This window comes from Panthera pardus, unplaced genomic scaffold (assembly GCF_024362965.1).
Source record: "Panthera pardus isolate Hobbes unplaced genomic scaffold, ASM2436296v1 HiC_scaffold_15, whole genome shotgun sequence".
NCBI lineage: Eukaryota > Metazoa > Chordata > Mammalia > Carnivora > Felidae > Panthera > Panthera pardus.
Genome location: NW_026526710.1, coordinates 24,720,702 through 24,741,182, shown reverse-complemented (window position 1 = coordinate 24,741,182; position 20,481 = coordinate 24,720,702). Strand labels below are relative to the sequence as shown.

The 20,481-nt window shown below is 48.6% G+C and overlaps 1 protein-coding gene, 1 non-coding gene and 1 gene segment (V, D, J or C); 1 reads left to right on the top strand and 2 right to left on the bottom strand.

Moving 5' to 3' along the window:
* Positions 1 to 1,108: 1,108 nt before the first annotated feature.
* Positions 1,109 to 20,481, bottom strand: part of LOC128777126 (immunoglobulin lambda variable 1-40-like) — a 113,483-nt gene continuing 94,110 nt past the window's right edge. The window contains 1 exon segment of the V gene segment in view: positions 1,109 to 1,494. Coding sequence covers positions 1,109 to 1,494 — 386 coding nt within the window.
* Positions 6,420 to 20,481, bottom strand: part of LOC128777111 (uncharacterized) — a 20,094-nt gene continuing 6,032 nt past the window's right edge. The window contains exons 3-4 of the mRNA XM_053902887.1: positions 10,195 to 10,307; positions 6,420 to 6,680 (exon numbers count right to left, since the gene is read on the bottom strand). Coding sequence (XP_053758862.1) covers positions 6,420 to 6,680; positions 10,195 to 10,307 — 374 coding nt within the window. The remainder of the gene's footprint in view (positions 6,681 to 10,194; positions 10,308 to 20,481) is intronic.
* Positions 19,669 to 19,770, top strand: LOC128777140 (U6 spliceosomal RNA). The gene has a single exon (XR_008422338.1). It is a non-coding gene; the product is annotated as a U6 spliceosomal RNA (small nuclear RNA).

Genomic DNA, 20,481 nt, shown 5'->3' with positions numbered 1-20,481 from the left:
TATTATGCAACATCTTTCTGCAAGTATTATACAATGAAAGTGAAGAAGAAAAGTCACTGGTTGGGTCTCAGCATTGATGGGAATGGACAGGGACTCATTTCAAATGACTGAAATATATGTTTCAGCTATAGGTAATCCAGGGCTTATGCTTCAGTGAGAGAAGAAATCATCCCAAAGAGCAAAAAAAGTACAGGCATTCTTATTGAAGACTAATAAGAGGATTAAATAGGTCTGGAAACTTCTAGAAATGGGTAAATGACCAAGGATGGAGACCCTGGATTCGTCAGAGGTCAGGTGGGAGTTGAGAACACTGGACCTACAACCCCCAGTCCGTGAACTTCGGTGCAAAGAAACCTCATGTCTCAACCTGATGGGCAAGATGAGCTTCCTTGTGTCCTTTGAGACCCTTTGTCTAGGAAGGGGCTGCTGTGAGTGACATCGGGGACAGAAGGGAAGGAGGAGCCCTCACTCCCAGGTGGTGCTGCTGCGTGCACCAGGGCCCATGGTGGCAGTAGCAGGAGCATCAGAAGCAGAAGCCACAGGCTGAGCCTGGTAAGCTGCTGGGGCCTCGCCCTCCCTGAAGATGAGAAAGGGGTTCTGCTTTCAGTTCTCATGGGCCTGGGACTCTGTGTGAGCCCAAGATGCTGTCACAGCAGGGGTGAGGGGGCAGGGAGGAGCAGCCTTATCCTCAGACCTCAGCCCTGTGATGATCTCAGAGTGAGAGTTTCCAGACACGGAGTCAAAAAATGAATCAGGGTCCCCAGAGGATCTAACCATCATAATAGATGAGGATTTAGGGACAATTTATGGGAACTGTTATTATCAGGACACATATTGGACACGCCTGATGTGTCCTGACTCAGACAGAGCTGAATATTGTGTCCCTGTGTCTGCCATGACCTGTCATGGACCCTGTCCTCAGGACAGCCTGCCCCTGGAATGCAGGAATTTGTGCCCAGTTTGAGAAAATCACACAATATGTTGCTCCTAATGAGAGGCTTCAAGGAGAAATTTCAGAGAATGTGGAAAGACTGTAGACAAAATTCCTTGAGGTGGGTCTCAGACCCCAGTTTATATCAAAAAAGCAGCAGCTCAGATGGCCAAAAAGTCAGGGATAGATGGGAAGTCCCATTGCTGAGAGGACAGCAGGTTTTTGTCTCACTTCCCCACAGGCCTGGAACACTGTGTCAGCACCTTGAGTAATGTCAGTAACAGACTGGCAGTAATAATCAGCCTCGTCCTCAGCCTGGAGCCCAGTGATGGTCAAGGAGCCTGTGTTGCCAGACGAGGAGCCAGAAAATCTGTCAGGGACCCCTGAGGGTCGATCGCTACTATCATAGATGAGGAGTTTAGGGGCCTTTCCTGGAAGCTGCTGGTACCAGTTCACACCAGCAATACCGATGTTGGCACTTCCAGCGCAGGAGATGGTGACCGTCTGGCCCAGGGCCCCAGACACTGAGGGCGGCTGAGTCAGCACAGACTGGGCCCAGGACCCTGGAAGGGGAGAGACAAAGAGAAGGTGATGAAGAATCAGGTCACACATGTTATCCCAGGACCGCTTCCCTTGTCCCCACATCTAGTCACCTGTGCAGTGAATGAGAAGGGTGAGGAGGAGAGGGGACCAGGCCATGGTCGAGATCATCACTGATCCTGCCTTCTGTGGCTGAACAGCTGAGCAGACATCCCGTAATCTGTTCCTTCTCCTTTTCATCCTCTGAGAGAGGGAGGGCCCATCCATGCAAATGAGACCCTCAGCTCTTCGACATTTCAATGGCACGGGGTCAGGTCCCTCTGCCTGAGGATGTCAGGGTAGAGGGAAGGGGAGGGGCTCTGTTGGGTAAGAGGGTGGTGAGGTCACAGTTGTGAGCCCTGAGCAGAGGGCACAAGCAATAGCAGGTGGCAGGTCCCAGCTCTGGTCATCTGTGACTCCTCAGAAACAAGTGATATGTGCCCCCTGGTGTCCAGGCCTGGACACAACATTATGTGACATGGTGACTAGAGCCCATCAGAGAGAGTTCCTGCCTCCTCACTGCTGTGTCCACTGTCCCATTCCTTCAGGCCAGGCCAGGTGTCCCCCTGTGTGACTTCCCATCACCTCAGGACACACTGTGTTCTACTCAGGCTCCACATAGTGAGCGTGTCCATGGCTCCCTTGGCTGTTGATGGGGCAGGACTAAGGTGGTGACTCTTGTACAACCACACAGATGAGGATCAGGGCCAGAACAGTGATGGGTCCACATTGGCACCTGGCCAGTTCTGTGCAGGAGGCTGATTTCTTTCCTCTGCTTGTTTCCTTTCTGGTTTCAAAGTTATCCTTTCCCAGAAGTTCCCTCAGCACTGAGGAGACGCGGAGCCCTTTTCTCCAGGTTGTGGGTAGACGCCCTCGTGTGCCTTCCTAGGGGGGTTACACACTGACCATCTTCGTCGTCTGTCACTACTTCCACCTCCACGAAACAACAGTTCTCCACACACTGTGGTTAGTGATTCCCTCCTAGGATCTGTCCCCCCAGCACACAGACCCAAGTCTGCAGGAGCCCGAGTGTGGCCCTGACCTCAGAGCACGAAGGGCAAACCTGCAGGAAGCTCCAGGAGGGAAGGAGTGACAGCTGCGGGTGCTCTGTCGGGGACCTCGTCGCAGATTTCATGTGTCTGTCACCACTTGGACAACTGCTACCTCAAAATGAATGTGGGTGATTTTATACAAAATTCAGTTCAGCAAGAATTATTTAAACTCAATGACACTGTTAATGGGAAGATGCGGGTACAATCATGAGTATGTTTTCATACATTCGTGCTTATTGCAGAGAAATTATGGATTGAAATAGTAGTTGAGAAAATAGATGAAAACCTAATGGAAAAGATGTGGCTTTAGTTCTTGGTTTAATAGGGGTCTTGTAAACTTGTTTCTAAATCATTTCATGCTTTTGGGCACCTGCGTGGCTTAGTTGGTTAAGCATCCAACTTCAGCTCAGGTCATGGTCTCACAGTTCATGGGTTGGAGCCCCGCATCGGGCTCTATGCTGACAGCTTGGAGTTTGGAGCCTGCTTTGGATTCTGTATCTCCCTCTCTGCCCCTCCCCCACTCATGCTCTCTCTCTCTCTCTCTCTCTCTCTCTCTCTCTCTCAAAACTAAATAAACATTATAAATTTAAGAAAAAAAAATAAAAAAATAAATCATTTTTATTACTGTTGTTATTATTAATTTATTTTTTAATCTTGACTTTGTATATTAGGTCTGGTCCTTCAAGTAGAAGGAAAGCCCAACATGGTGTCCAGGGAAGCACCATTAGTAGCCTGTTCCTGTGAACTTCAGACTCATCTCAGTGATGGAATTTAACACAGAACTTCCAGGATGGACTGACTAGGAGTCAGACTCATCTCAGGGGTGGGTAAAACAATCGTTGCTGTGTTTTGTGTGTCCTGTATGTTCAAGATAGAGCAATTAATTGCTCATTCAGTCACCCATGACCAGAGGAATGTATTTCTATTACCCAAGGCCAATTTGACCCAGAAAATTCTTTCAAAGATCCCACATTTGACTCTGGGTGAGGTGGAGATAAGGGGCACTATGTCCCTGAGGTCACAGTCCCTGTAGCCCTTGGTTGGATCGACTTTTCAACAGAGGTCCATCCTGGCTGGAGGTGCCACTGGAGTGTCACAGGAGTGACAGTTCAGCCCTGAGAGCGCAGGGAGACTGTGTTACGTCCCCAGGGCCTTGAGCTCTGTGGGAGCAACACTGAGGCTGCTATCCCAGAATCAACGTGCTGATCAGCCTCAGGCATGGACTGGAGTTCAAAGATTATTAGGGCTGAACTGCCCACGGAGATAGAGACTTGCCCTGGGATTCCTGAGCATCAGCCTTGTCCCAGGAGAGCAGGTGTTCGCGGCATGTCCTGCCCTGGTGACAGGATCCCAGTCACACTCGATGTCCATGGTATTTCCTGCTGAAAAGATTCTGCCTCCCGGAGGTTGTGACTCTGAGGATGGCTGGGTGAGCACAGGCTGAACCTGACTTCTGGAAAGACAGAGAATCCCAGAAACTGCAGAGTCCATGACAATAGACACTGAGAGAGAGGAGAGAGCCGTGTGTGTGTGTGTGTGTGTGTGTGTGTGTGTGTGTATGAAAGAGAGAGAAAGAAAGAACAAAAATACGCCCCAGTGCCCTCAGGAAGACTTTCACTCAGTGGCCAAGCATGAATACAAGTGTTCCCCTGTCCGTCTCTGATTTCTCAACTCCCTGAGTGTTGATCTCCATGCAAACTGATTCCTGGGGCTGGCTCATTGCAATACACACCAGTGTCCTGAAGCTTGGAGTTAAAGAAGGTCAGTGTCCTGAGTGCTATTTCTCTTGCACAAGGATGGAATTTACACGAGGAGGAGGAATTTGGTGCAGATTAGCTCTGACAGTAATTCCACTGAATCAGAAGTTCAAGTCTTCTGGATGGAGAGACTTCTGTCCATTTTCATCCCTATAGACACAAAGCCCCGCAGCTTTGGGGTCTTCAGGTCTCAGCAGGCACAGGACCAGGGGTTACCACACATCCCCGTTATTCCCCCTCCCCCAACTCCTGCATCACAGCCATCCTCCCTGCACCTCCAGGATCCCCCGATGCCTCCCTTGTGTTGACCATGAGAGAGCATCTACTCTTATTCTGGCAAAGGGCCGATGCATGAGACTCCACTGATTGGAGCAAAGTGTGTGTGGCTGAGTGAGTGTCCTGATGGTCTTAGGAAACAAATATTTTGGGGCACGAGAGAAGTTGGCATGTATTGAAATATGCAATCAATCCTTCCTTTTTTTGACTATTTCAACAGTGACCTTTTGTGGGTCCTCACTAATTCTGAAGAAGATAAATAAGTACACCAATAGCTCCAAGTCTGGATAAGCATTCATTTGTAAGAAATACAGTAATCGTGTCAGCATATTAGAGACTGATGGAGGCTAATGCTGCATAGGAGCTACAATCTGGGGATGACAGCAGGAATCAAACGATGAAGGGATTTCATGCTGATCCAATTTCTGCGACTTCTCCCTACAGATGGACACTGCACACTGGAAACTACAGCAAGACGTTTCCAGTGTTCTCTAAAATCGTAACCTGGAGACAGCATTCACACCTGAATAGCCAGAGGGATAGACTGAAGCCTGAGAGAGGCAGGAACAGAGGGGAGAAAATGTGGGGTATGGTATGCGGGGGCGGGGGGGGAGGGTATTGTCAGTGTAAGAAGCAGTTGTGACCACTTTTTTGTCAGCTGGTTCAGAGAAAGAGAAAATTGTGTCTGTGACCAAGGTAGGTATTAACATATCAGCTATGGATGTATCATTAGTACAAAGAGTTACATTTAATGGATGAGTATGACTGTCATCATTTTCAGTTGAGACGATATTGTGAGATCTTAGAAACCGTGGGTTTCTGTCCCGATTCCTGGCATAGAGCTCCCGAAGCCTTCAGCATTTCCTAGGTGACAAGGCCACTAGGAGCATTTTTGTTTCAGTGAGGCAACCCTAGAAAGGCTCCTGGCTGGGGGTGGTCCCCAGAAAGTCTGAGCCATGACCAGACGCTTGGAATATCCAGCCTCCCCCTTGCTGGGAGGGGAGAAGAGCTGAATGTGGAGTCAATGGTTGATTACGTCTACATGAAGACTCAATAAAAATGCCAAAATATGGGATTCAAAGACTCCCACATAGGTGGACACATTCATAAAGGGAAGGTGACACACCCCAACTGCACGGGGACGGGAGCTCTTGTTTGGGGGCTCCTGTCAGACCTCTACCCATGTGCTTCTTCGTCTGACCATTCATCCTACTCTTTCAGTATCATTCCGTGAACTGGCAAGTGGAAGTAAGAGTTTCCCTGAGTTCTGTGAGCAGCTCTAGCAAATTAATCAAAACTGCGGAGGGTGCACGGGAACCCCTGTTTGTATCACGTTGGACAGAACTTATGGGTTAACTACTATTTGTTATCGGCGTTGGAATAGGAGTTGTCTCCTGGGACAGAGCCCCTAACCTGTGCATCTGACACCATTTCCAGGCAGATAAGTTGAGTGTTACATTTATTTAAATTGTAGAACCCGCAACTGATGTTGTAGACAATCACTTGACAAACAAAGCATAGAATTGGTGACCCAAAGTGTGAGAAATAAAACATTCTGGATGAATAATAAAAGAGATACAGTGGGAGGGAAAAACTGAGGTCTTTTGCTTTTATATGATTCTTTCTTATTAATTTTCTCCACACCCTGGGGCATGTGCACTTGGGATCTATGCCCCCACCCACGTGTGCTCCTGGAACCCCTGTGCTGTCCCAGCAACAGTGTAATCTGTGTGTCACTCCTTTCTCCTCAAGGACAGGTCTCACCACAGAGTGTCTCCCCTACAGGAGCCTCCACAGAAGCTTGTCAGGAAAAATACTCAGAGACTAGGTCTGTGGGTTCAGGAGTTTTTGCCTCACATCCTCCTTATCTGAGACGTTGTGACTAATGAAAGCCGCTCCCACTGCCATGAGCTGTAGCACAGTAATAGCCTCATCCTCAGGCTGCGGCCCAGAGAGGAGCAGAAGCCCTGCCTTGGCCGAGGCATCTTTGGATCCAGAGAAGCGGCGGGGGACTCCAGATACTAACTCCTTAATTGAGTCTGAGTAGTAGTACAGGAGATACTGGGGAGGGCTCCCTGGCTTCTGCTGGAACCAGTATATGATACAGCATTAACACCAAAGCCACTGCTCAGGGTGCAGGTGAGTCTGGCTGTCATTCCCAGAGATGCAGAGAGGGAGGGCAGCTGGGTCAGCACAGGCTGGGACAGGGAACCTGCAAACACAGACACTCATGGGCGATGGGGCGGGGACCAGGGTAAAAAGTTTCCTAGTGTCTGAGCCAGGTGGGCCGAGACCACCTGGAAGGCTTCTCTGTGTCCCTGGTGCCTGTCCCTACGTGTGCATTGAGAGAGGTGTGCGAGGAGGACAGGAGTTCAGGCCATGGTGACAAAGCCCCTGGTCCCCACAGTGGGCTGGGCCGCCCCAGGCCTCCTTTTCTCCTCTACCCTCTGCCACAGGAGGGGCTGTCCATGCAAATGTGGTCCATCCAGTGACTGCCCAGCCCGTCCCTGAGCCCTGGTGCTGGAGCTCAGCTCAGACCATACACTGGGGACCATGGAGGTTGGCCTCACCCCTGTGGAGAGCCCTGGGAGGAAACACCTGCTGAGGGAACACATGTTCCTACTCGGAGGACTCTATCAGACCAGAGAGGACACAGGTTCTGAGTCTCCAACAGGAGCACAAGGCCCATCCCTGAAGCAAATCTCCTTTGAGTGAAAGAAAGGTCTTTATTGAGCAGCTGTGTATGGATCACAGGACAGTCCCACAGCATCACCTGGTGGTCCTATGTTGAAAAATGAAAAACGAAAAATCTGAGAGCCTGTATTAAGCATAGGTATAAACTAACATTTTGTTTCAACTCTGCTCCACTGGAAAAAATACACGCTTTCCTAGGAAGATACAAAACTGGCTCCAGCAGACATAAATTGAGTAAGTAGAATACTTTTATTAGAAACAATAAAAAAAAATGTGATTTTAAAACCCCTCCACAGATTGTCAGAAGATACAGACATTTTCACAGGGAACATATAGAAACCACTCAGAGATCAGATGGTTCCAATTTATTTGGTTTCTATTTTTTTCCCATAGTATCTAAAGGAACAGAAAATTTCTAAGTTCTTATTGGGAACAGTGACAGCCTCCTAAGTGGAATGTCACCTCAGTGGAAATCTATGATTTATTTCAAAAGGTCCGTCTCTGTCAACTGTATCCCTGGAGCTCCAACCGTGTCTCCTGCTGCATGTGGTACCTGGAAGGACAGAAGGGGGTGCGGCAGGGGCACACATATGGGGATACTGCCTGTGTGCATGTGGGGTGCACATGGGCAGCTGGGACAGAGGAGTCTGAACACAGCTATGGTATGTAAGGTGAGATCTGTAGGGTGAGCTGAGTGAAGTCCCTGAAGAAGTGGAGGAGCCCTGGGTCAGAGGTCAGGGCATGTGTCAAGGCTGGAGAAACAGTGGGGGAAGGGGGCTGGTGGCTGGTGACCCTGGCGGATATGTACTCAAGGTCATAGGGATGGACCAGCTGAGCACACGAATCCAGCATCTCCAAATGAAATAGAAAGAAAGACCTAGGAAAGTAAATATCCTTTCACTTAAACCTGAAGTCTGTTTTTACTCTTTGTGAAAGCACGTGAGTGTACATGTATTCATAAAGGCCAAATAGAGTTGTAATGAAGCTGTCCATATGCACTTGCTAATTCTGCAGATCCAGCCTTTTTTTTCTTGACGTTATTATTTCTTATAATCCTGAGTAGTCCACACAACTGTCAGGTCGAACCCAGCCCTTGTCTCTTGTGGGCCGGTGACATGGTGCTCTACGAGGGCCCTGCGTGCCAGTGAGGCCTGGGAGCTCAGGGTTGGTGTCTCACTTCCCCACTGGTCTCAAGTGCTGTGCAAACTCCAAGGCTGCATTTCCATGCTGAGTAGGAGTGGTCAGCCTCGTCCTCAGCCTGGGACTCAGGGGTGGTCAGAGAGGCCAGCCTGCTTGACTTGCATCCAGAAGCTCTATGGGAGAACAAGAGGGCCAGGTGTTCTTTCTTCCTGTTGATTTGAAGTGTAGGGACATGGCCCGGGTGTTGCTGCAGCCAAGCTGCTCACTTTTTGCCAATAGTGTTCCTACTTTCAGTGCAGGTGAATGTGGCCATCTTGGGTGGGCTTGGTCACTGAGGGTGGGCTTGGTCACCGACGGTGGCTGATTCAGCCCCACCTCGGTCACAGACACTGTAAGGGGACAGAGAGGAATGTGAGGAGGATGGCATCCCACTGCAGTGGAGAGTGGGGGTGTGGAGCAGAGTTGGGGGGTTCTTTCATCCACCCTAGAGAGGTCTGCCCTCATCTGTGCAGAGAGTGGGGAGGGTGAGAAGAGGAACCCAGGTCCTAAGACCCAGACTCTGACGCTAAAGCTCTGTCGTGGATACTGAGCACCCAAAGTCTCTTTACTTCTCTGGAAAGTTCCACAGGGGTGGGCTTGCTGTGCTCAGTTAAGCCCTTGCTGTCCATCTGTCCGGCCTCCCTGTCAGGGCCTCTCACAGGTGGAAGGAAACAGAGGAGGAGGTGAGGAGCTGACTCAGGGATAGAGGTGGCCCGTGTGGTGAAGGCCCCTGGGTCCTGGCAGGTCAGCAATATCTAGTGAGCACACTGATGCCTGAACACCCTAGAAGCCCTGAGTGCTGTCTCTGCTGGCAGGGGCCACACAGGATTGTCCCAGCCTGTCTCACAAGCCATCAGACCCCAGACACTCCCTGTCCTCTCTTGCACTCCTGTCACCCCAGTTAGAGTTCCACAGGTTGTCCTGAACCTCTTTTCTGAGCTGCTCCTGATGTCACAGAGAGACCCAGGGCGTCTGGGAATTTTGAAGAAGGGGGCATCGGGCTTAAGGGAGGCCCCTCTCACTACAAAGGGGCCATAGAAAGCTTGTGTCTCGGCTGCATCAGCAGAATTTTATTATATCACCTATTCCTGATGCTTAGGATTCCTGATGATTAGATCATGTATTACAACTGTGAAAACGAGAATATTTCCGCTTGCACCTCATGCGGCCAATTGGCCAACCCTTAATACACTAACTTGTTTATACTCATCTGCAGTAACTGAGGATCCACGTGAGTTCAGAGGCTGCTGGGTTCAGCTCTAGTGCCTTCTTCATGTCTCTGTGTTTGAGACAGACTCTGAGCTCCTGCCTATGTGGACATGTCTGGGAAGAGGAGTCATCATAAGAATGTCTCAGCCTCAAGCCTGGATGGGATCAGAGGTGGGGACATTATTGAATCAACAGATATACAGAGGGTTTCAGACCTTCAGGTGCTGGTGTCATGATGACAGCAATTTGCAAGGGTGGGAAGGTCTGATCAGGGACCCCAGAGGGTGTATTATGTTTCAATCTCTCCTGGGAACAAGCACCTTGTGGGCATTGAGGTCTCTGTCATTTGTGAGACAGTAAGAATCAACCTCATCCTGAGGTTGGAGCCCACAGATGGTCTGTGAAGCCATGTATCTATCTGACTTGGAGGCAGAAGATCAATCTAGAACCCCTGATGGCCAGGTACTTCCAAAAGCCAGTATTTGGGGGAACAACAGCACTAAGAGGTGGAACCCACACCATTATCAGATCTGGTGCTGCTGCTACTCCGAGTGTAGGTGATGGTGACATCCTGGACCAGAGTCCCCAACACTGATGGTGACTGAGTCACCAAAGACCATGCCAAGGACCCTAAAGTGAAGGACAGAGTGAGAGAGAGTCAGGGTCCCACCAACAACTCAAGATAAGGACCCAGGAGAAAGAAAAGACCCAGTTATCCCCAGAGGGACCCCCCCTCCCCCACCACTGACGTCGGAGTTCAGTTGTCTGTGTAGTATGTGAGAAAGGTGAAGAGGAGAGGGGTCCAGGGCATGGTAGAGATGACCCAAGAACTTTCTCCCCATACTCCCGCTGGGATAGAGATCCCCCAGCCTCTCTTATCCCTTCCCTCACTCTGATGGGAACAGGGCCCATCATTCAGATTAGTCCCCATCCCTCCGGATTGGCCCAACCTCTCCATCAACCAGGAATCAATACCCTCTGCTTCAAAGTTGTATTTAAAGAGCATGGGACTGGTGAATTTCTTCTGTGGGGACATCTAGGGCCTTGGGAGAAAGGGGCTGCTGGGCCCCAGGCATCCCTGAGCAGGGGCACCTACTAAGCAGCCAGGTGCTTGGTCTCCAGCTCTGGGCGCTACCTTGTGGTTGAGGCACGTGCCCACAGCGCCACCTGCTGGCCCTGGAGCACATTGCACCAGGTGTGAAAGGCGAGGTCACCATCCTGCCTGAGGGAGGGGCAGGCCCTCCTTTACCAGCGCCACTTCCATTGCCCCTGCCTCAGAAATGGGAAAAATCCTTCATCCAGGGGCCTTTCACGAAGCTGCAACCTCCTCAAATCACGCGTCCCTTAGTTCCCTAGAACGGCCTCCTCAAATGCTGACCCTTTCTCATGGGTTACATTAGTGGAACGGGGTAGCCCTGAGACCTAGCACCTGAAGGGAGATGTGTCCTGCTGTCAGCATATCAGAAAGACAGAGGCCTGGACCAGCCACAGCCCATGGTTTGGGAAGGCTGGGGAGCTCCTCCTCCCTCTGACCTCACTTTCCAGTGAGGCAGGGTCAGAAACCCGGCCCTGCCCCTGGATTCCTCTCCTGTCTACCGGAGGAAGACCCCGGAGGAAGGGGTTGAGAAGACGGTGCTCTGCACCTTTAGAAAGACAGAGGTCGGCTCCCTGAGACCCACCTCTTAGCACGCCTGTCCCAGTAGGACCTGGGGCTGGAGCCCTGACCTGAGGAGGATGGGTCTCCATGAAGAGAGCGGGGCCAGGGTGGAGTGGGGATACTGGTGTGAGGAGAGACTGAGGAATGAAGGGGGGTGAGGGATGAGGCTCCCAGGAGCCCCCAAAAGTAATTTCGAGTGCTTGAGCTGAGGCTAGTGACAGAAAAAGAGGATTTCAGACTGTCCTATGGCCTGTGGGGACCCTCCTGTCAGAAGGTGACAAGGACCATCCAATAGATTGGACGGTTCTTTGGTGATGAGCTGTTCTGAAGAGGTGCTGTTGGAGAAGGCTGGAGACCTGTTCAGCTGCCTCTGACTGTCCCCAGCACCCTTCTTACAGAAAACATTCAGAAAGGCATAATGATTTCTACTCCTCTCTCTCTCTCTCTCTCTCTCTCTCTCTCTCTCTGTCTGTCTCTCTCTCTCTCACAAAGACATGTGGGCTGAATCAGCTGTGATGGGCATGTGTCCTGTAGCATTTCACACCATGAATGATGCTGACTTTTTTTTAAATGTGGCAGCTGTCTCACTTTTGTCCCCAAATTTTTACTTGTTCCATGAGTGCTGTGTGTAGTCACCTTCTTTCCTGTTCGAGGTGAAATGAACTGTTCATAGAATGTGTTTCATTGGGTGTTGATTTGTTAATCAGAATACATGTTTAATCTTAGATGGTTTCGATGATCTGAAAGACACTATTAGCAGAATAATTATGTGGGTGTGTATACATTCACTTTTTTTAACTCTACATATTCACAACAGAGATACACTGTGGAAATAGCATGGTATGTCTTTCTGAATTTCTCAGTAACAGGCAGCCCTTCACACACACAACGACAGAGAAATTGCTCACAAGTTCACAGAGAGAGGTCACTAAGTACAGAGGCTTACCTCATACAACGAAGTAGTAGATGACGTATAGAGATGATGAGAAAGGAATTTACCAAATTTGATAATTTTTTGAGAGAAAAATCTGGGCTTTAAAATTCAATTTCCAATCATTTTCTCACCAACACGCTTTGAGGTATAATTAACAAATAAATAGTCTATATATAAGGTGTAAAATGTGATGGGCATGATCCCGTCACCAGGGACACATGGCCCCTTCTGTGCAGGACGCTGTGTTCTTTCCTCTGATGTGATCTACTGGTGACCATGGCTCCCCTTCCCTGTCAACTCCCCATAGCACCGAGGGGAGAGACAGCCTTTCTGCAGGGATGGGAGGCCACGGGAAGGGACCTGGAAGACATTGCTAGTGGGTTATTCCAGGCGAATTTTCCTTGTCTGTCAACGTTCCACACACTTGGGACTACTGTCATTCATAGAGATTTTTAACACAGTGAGTCACTCCTAGGAATCTTGTCTGCAAGCACAGGACACAAGTCTGCAGGGAGCTGTGACAAATGATATTCTCTGTAGCATTTTACTTAAAACTCTAAATCCCTTGAGCAGGATGTGTTCCAGAAGAGCATGACTTTGGTGGTGACCAAATGTTTAGGATCAACATTTCAAATGTAAAGTTTGAGAAAAATATAGTCCATATTAAAGAATGAGTGCTGTGGGAGCTAAAGAAAAATGACAATAATTTGTGTGCTTGCATCTGAAAATATATCCACTTTTCATCATGATCTCGCCAGAAACATAGACTTCGACCAAAAATGAACAGATGAAACATTGATCCCGTTTGCCAAAATAAAGTAAACAGATGCTTTTAAATTAGGAAAATCCTAGGGGGCCCCTGGGTGGCTCAGTCAGGTGGGCATCCGACTTCAGCTCAGGTCATGATCTCGTGGTTCGTGAGTTTAAGTCCCACATCGGGCTCTGTGCTGACAGCTCAGAGCCTGGAGCCTGCTTCGGATTCTGTGTCTCCCTTTCTCTCTGCTCCTCCCATCTTCTCCCTCTGTCTCTGTCTCTCTCCAAAATGAATAGACATTAAAAAATAATAAAAAAAATAAAAACATAAAAAAAGAGAAATTCTGGAATTCCACGCATCAGTCTCTGAACTGATTTGAGTCTGGGGAGAAAGAACCCCTGACCAGCCACGTGGCCAGCTCTGGGTGTGAGCAAGGTGCAAGGGGTCAGAGAAATTCCATCATGAGGAATTTATTTTCTGATTTCTAAGTCACGTGAGACTACCTAAATTCCAGATCAAACCCCGTGGGTGAGCGTGAGCCTGGCCTGGCCCGGAAATGCTCTGTGGCAGGAACATCAGAATATTCTGGAGCTGGGCTGCAGCTGGAGGGGCTGGGCTTCAGGAAGAGCGAGGCCATCACAGAGACTCAGTGGTGCCCAGCGACCCTGCTGACAGTGATTTCTTCTGAAAGGTCATCATTCAGCTGCCTGCCATCTTCATCCAAGCTCTGTAGTCACCCTGGATGTAATGGTGCTGAAGCAGGACCAAGGGATCCCTTTGTGCGTTCTTCCTCTGGGAGACTGTCCAGATCAAAGACTGTAAGACGCCTGGCTGGGAGACCCTGCAGCTTAAGCTTCTCTCTTGTTTGATGGGGACCCTGTGCCTGGCTCAGTGCACTTTCCATCACATTAGCCCACGTGTGTCGTAAATGAAGGGGCAAGTGAACTTGTGGAAATTTATGTTTCCTTTAATGGATTTATAAACTAGTGACAACATGAAATTCTTTCCTTAAGAAATAATCTCAGAGTTTTCTCTGATTCTTCTGTAAAGCATGGCCTCAACCCTTCTTCCTCTGATCACTGCAGTGTAGGCTTTGTCTTCTTTAGGTGACTTCCCATTGGATTTCTAGTAGTTTCCTTATTTCTTCTAGACAGTGTGCCCTGGGACATAATGAGCCTGTCCTAACACTGCTTGCCAGCACATCTTTGCAAGCCCCAACCAGGGGATGACAGGGTCAGGGTGTGGACCCATCTGCCTTGATCCTGCCTGCTGGACTGCTGACCCCCTGCTCCGAGGCTGGGGTCCTGTATGGAGCTCAGCTTCAGCCTCCTTATCCGCCATGTCCTGTTGATCCCTTTTCCTCAGCAAGAAAGTGAGAAGGGTAGCCAAGTAGTCATTAACAATCTTTATTGTATGAAAGAATGCTCTGGAAACATTTAAATCCAAACCAACTACAGAACCCCAGTTCTTGAAGTTCATGTTAACTTATCTAAAGGAAATTGTGATTTTCTGTGCTTCCCTAAAGGGGAACGTTTATAACACATGGGTAGCAATGAGAATAAGGGAACTGAGCTCAGCCTCGCATGGTGTTCTTGTAACAATTCTTTGCTCTTCCAACAGGAACATTGTGAGATGAGAGTAAGCAGATATGTGCATTCCTAGAACTATGAACAAGTCACCTGGGTCAGGGGTTGATCTTTCCCGGAATCAGGAGGTGGAAGTCATCCTTCATCAGAGACGGGTCCTCATGCTGTCCCAGCTGGTGGAGCCCCCTCCCTGAAATGTTGCCACACTGCCCACTTCTTTTTTCTCATCCCCATCCCCCTCCTTATTCCCTAAATCCTCTATGTCACAGGGGTTCTGACCCTCCTTCTCCACCCCACTGGCCAACCCTCGTCCAGGACCGGGTGACGTGGGCACCATCCACAGCCCCGCCTGGTCCCCACCTTCATGTTCCCCTCCTACTCCTTCCTCGTCTGCATAGCACTGGGACCTCATCACAACACATCAGATTCTGGAGTACCCTGTCAACCGCTCCAATGCTCCGGTTCCACCCCACCGACCCCACCCATCCCCATGCTCCCAGGACATAGCTTTCCTATACATGTTTAGCTTCTGTGTCCTCTCTCTTCCCCCAAACACTGTCAATGCCCTGAGCATGGGGACCTTTCCTATGGTGTCCGCATGTGGTCCGCGTCCCTAGACTCAGGTTTCTCCCATAGTAGGTATTCTCCAAATGGTGTGGATCTTCACAGTCAATTATTCAGAGTCGACACACCTGGACACTGTGTCCCTGGCTCTCCCCTGACTCCCTGATATGGACTCAATTGTTTCCCCCCTCAAAACCCTATGTTGAAGCTCCAACCCTCAATGGTATGTATTTGGATATAAGTCACTGAAGGAAGTAATTAAGGTAAATGAAGTCGTAAATAAGGGTGATGGCCTAATCAAATGGTCTCTTCATAAAAAGAAGAAGAAAAAACAGAGTTGAGCACACACAGAAAATAGGCCACAGTGAGGATCCACAAGAATGCAGCCATCTGTAAGAAAGACCTCAGGAAAGCAAACCTACGAAGACCTTGGACTGGAGACCTCCAGTCTCCACACTGAGAAAATGTGCTTCTGTTGGTTAAGCCACACAGCCTGTGTTATTACATAATGGCAGCCCAAGCAGACTGACACATCTCTCCGTGGACTCTTTCCCCAGGACAACCTGCCCCAGAATCCAGAGATTTATGTTCAATTAGAGTAAAAACAGACAATGTATTGTGGCCAACCGCAAGCTTGGGGGCAGAATTTGAGAAGATGGTTCCCATTCTTTGTAGCAAGTTCCCGGTGGATGGATCCCAGACCCTAGCTTTTGACAAAACAAACAAAGGAAGCAACTATTGTGACAGAGGGGTCGGGGCTGCACAGGGATCCCCATCATTATGAGGACAGTAAGTTTTTGTCTCACCTCCCCGCAGACCTGGAACACTATGTCAGCACTGAGATGGTTCTCACAGGCCTGGAATAATAATCAGCCCCAGCCTCAGCATGAGGCCAGTGATGGTCAAGGAGCGTGGGCTGCAAGACCTTGAGCTCTAGAGTCAATCAGGGACTGCTGAGCATCAGTCGTCAATTGTTATCATAACATATGAGAAGTCTGAGGAGCATATTCATGGGAGCCGCTGGTACCAGTAAACGCAATAAACACAACCAATGTTGTCAGTGTTTCCAGTTCAGGAGATGGAGAACCTCTGACTCAGGGCCCCAGACACTGAGGGCGGCTGAGTCAGCACAGACTGGGCCCAGGACTCTGCAAGGGGGAGAGACAAAGGAAGGATGATGCTGGGTCTAGACACAAGAGGAGGATAAAGGGCCCAAGAGTCCTCCCTGGACCACTTCCCTGTCCCTGAATCCAGTTACCTATGCAGTGAGCAAGAAGGGTAAGGAGGAGAGGAATGTAGGGCATGGGGCAGATCGTCACTGTTTCTGCTTTCTGTGGCCACCCAGCTGAGCAGAGCCTCCCCTAATCTCTCCCTTCCCCTCTTCATCTGGGAGAGGAAGGGCCCATCCATGCAAATCAGACCCAAGTTCTCTGTCCCCTCACTGGCCCTGGGTCAGGTCCTTCCATCTGAGGATGTCAGGGGGGTGGTAGGGGAATGGCTGGGTGGAGCCAGGAGTGGGGAGGCCCCAGCTGTGAGCTCTGAGCACAGGGCACAGGCAGTGCCAGGTGGCAAGTCCCAGCTCTGATCATCCCTGACCCCTCAGAAATGGAACCCATGCGCACCCTGGTCTCCAGGCCCAGACACAACATTGGGTGACATTGTGTTGATCTGAGTCCTGCATTACAGCCAGGCCAGGTTTCCGCTTATGTGGCCTCCCATCATTTCAGGACAGACTTTACATTCTACTCAGACTCCTCAGGGTGAGTGTGCGCATAGCTCTTTGGCTGTTCATGGCTCAGGATGGAGGGCACACACCTCACCATGGCCCGAAGCCCTGAGAGACCAGCTGTTTCTGTAGCTCACCGGGTCCCAGTCTATTCTAACATCCAGGTCCGATTTCTAAATGCTATGATCCTGTAATGCTGCACATGATTATTATACTTTTTTCTCACTCTTAGAAGGAGCCCTGATCTATGGGAGTGTAAACATGTATATATAGCGTCAAAATTAAAGAAAAATCTCCTTTAGAGTGTTGCTGGGAGACCAGTAGGGGAAACTCTCACGCCCACCACTCCTTAATTACAGATCAAACAAAAAAGATGTACCTTGCAAGCGATGCCAGTGGTGAAGGTGTCTTTGGTTAAGTTAGCAAAGTGACTTTTGCAAAGCAACTAAAGATAGGGGGCTGGTTGCCAGCAGTCACATTTGTGAGTAGAGGGTTGGAACTATCAATACCCCCTCCTGACCTGGGTGGGAGGGATTAGTTTGAATCTATTGCCAATGGCTGATGATTTAACCAATCATGAGTATGTAATGAAGTCTCCACTAAAACCCAGTAGGAAGGGCACCTGGGTGGCTCAGTTGGTTGAGCATCCAACTCTTGATTTTGGCTCAGGTCATGATCTCAGGGTCGTGGGATTGAGCCCTGCATCAGTCTCAGTGCTGAGCATGGAACCTGCTTAAGATTCTCCATCTCTCTCTCTCTCTCTCTCTCTCTCTCTCTCTCTCTCTCTCTGCCTCCCTCTCCCCCACTTGCATGTTTTTTCTTTCTAAAAAAAATTTTTTTAAAGGAGGGGCTTCATAGAGCTTCAAGATTGGTGACCAGGTGGAGATTTGGAGCCATATCAGGCTCACAGTGGACATGGAAGCTCCATGCCCTTCCCCCATACCTGGCCCTGTGTATCTCTTCCATCTGGATGCTCCTCAGTTATACCTTTTTATAATGAATCAGTAATCTTGTCAGAAAAAAAAAGACATTTCTTTGAATTGTGTGAACCACTCTAGCAAATTAATCAAATCCCTGTAGGAGGTGATTGGAAACTGCAACCCACTTCAAGTGGGCCCAAAGCTCAGGAAACACCCAATACTTGTGATTGGCACCCCAAACGGAGGGCATTCTTGCAGGACTGAGCCCTTGCCCTGTGGGATCTGTGTAATCTCCAGCACTGAGTGTCTTGTAGTGTGAATTGAGTTGACTTGTAGGGCACCCAGCTGATGTCCCAGTATGGCTTGCTGGTGTGGGGAAATCCCTTACCACACTGGAATTGGTGACCAGAATTTCAGGTGGTTGACTCCTTCCTGGGTTTTTCCATCATAGCCGGAACCATTTTAAATTTACATAAAAATTAGTTTTTCATATATCTCATGGAAAATCTCACTTTTCTAGAATTCAAAAGTAAACTATTCATGTGTGAGGTTATTTTGTCTAACTGCTGGATGGTGCTTCAAACATCACTCTTAAGTGCATTGCATGCATAGATTATTTTCTTGGATGCTAATACGTATCTTATTTTTTATTCTTATATCAGTATCACATTGGTTAAATTATTTTAGCTTTAACAAATGTCTCAGTATCCAACAATTTATGTCCTACTTCTTTGTCCATTCATTTGCAAAATGCTCTAGACTATTTCTGTCCTTAAAATTGTCCTTATAAATATTAGGGAAAAAGAAATCATTAAGCCAAACTACCAACAAGTTTATCTTTCTATTTATGCAAGTCCTTTTCTATCTTTTTGGAAGGATTTTTCATGTTTTCCTAGAGTTTATGCATTTTTTGTCAGGGATGGGCTGGAGTCTCTGTGGAATGTGTGGGTTCATAAAGTTGCCGCTGTGTGTTGGCAGGGAAGAAGGGGCTGCCACCATTCCTTGGTTCCCAGGGGCACCTTCTCTTCTGAGCCATGGGGAGACTTGCTGAGCCTGAAGTTTGCCTCCTGTGCTGACTAGTGAACGGCATGGTCAGGAAGAGATTCCAGAACAGGTCTGAAGTCCTGCGCGTGCCGTGCCTGGCACAGACAGATTCCACAGGACATTCCTAACTACGGTCCTCACATCCCTCAGTCTCCCCATTCTAGTGTCTCTGAGAGAATTATCTTCCTGAGCAAGGATTTTCTGCTGTGTTCACGTGAGCAGGCTGAGCCTACAATTTCAACAATAGCTCAGACTAAAGCTCCTTAAAGTCAATGCTTCCTGGAGAGTTTCAGAGCCTAGGCTCCTGGTAATGTGATAGAAACAGTAGAGACCATGAAAAGGAGCTCAACATGCCTACTCATTAGGGAAATGCAGATCAAAACCACTTACATACCACTTCAGCTTTATGAGGAGATGGTCATCTAAACCTCATGTATGCTAGTGGGAATGCAATCCTTTGCAGCCACATTGGAGAACAGTCTGGCACTTTATTCAGAAGTGTATAATAAAGTCATGATAGGGCCCAGGAATTCAGCTATTAGGTATCAAACCAAAAGAAACTAAAATATATGTCCACACAAACAGCTTGTATAGGAGTGTTTATGGCAGCAATATGCATAATAGACAGAAGGTGTCAATGACACAAATGTCCATCAGCTGATAAATAGATAATGAACATATGGTGCATCCATACAGTGAAATACTAGTCACCAATTTAAAAAAGTGAACTACAGAGCCAGATATAACTAGATGGACCTCAAAAACATATTACACCTAAGATTCAGCAACAGAAGGCAATCACACTTTTGTTTTGACAGCCTATGCAATAAAATTGGAACCTTCCAGATAGATTAGCATGGGCTCCACACAAGGATGATAGGCAATTAAGTGAAGCATTCCATACATTTACAGATGGTGATGTTCCCACAGCAATGTGCATGCACCTAATGTGGGTGAATGGGGCACTTAAAATGGCACATGTTCAGTGTTTCAGTGCACATGAAATGCCCACAATAAATCACTGCAGACAGAATGGAATTTGTGGCTACAAAGGGCGGAGTGCAGTGGCGACAGTGACTTCACTGCTGGTAAGTCCAAGGTTTCTCTGCAGGCGATGGAAATGTGGTAAATTCAGTCATGATAGAGGTTGTCCAACTGTGTAACTATACTAAAGACCATGGAATTGTACACTGTAAATGAATGAACTTTGTGGCATGCAAATTATCTCAATAGCTTTGTTTTGCTTTGTTTTTAGAAAAAAACAATACGAGGGAGAACAACTGTGACCGACCTTTTAAGGTCGTTCTGTGCTCAGAGCAGACCCTCACACCTTCTAGGGTGTCCGTGGTCTCCCTGTTTGTTTGTCACAGGCAATAATGGGGGTGACCACGAGGGGCAGGGGCAGGTTTCTGTCTTAGGTCCCCATGGGCCTGTAGCACTGTGTCAGCATTGATGCTTTCATCCCACACTGAGCAGTAATAATCAGCCTCGTCCTTAGGCTGCGGGCCCAATATGGTCAGAGAGGCTGTGTTCCCAGAGTGGGAGCCAGAGATCTGGAACTGTGAGAGCCTACTTGTCCTGAGCATCACAGTTTTGGGGCCACCGTGAGAAATCTGTTG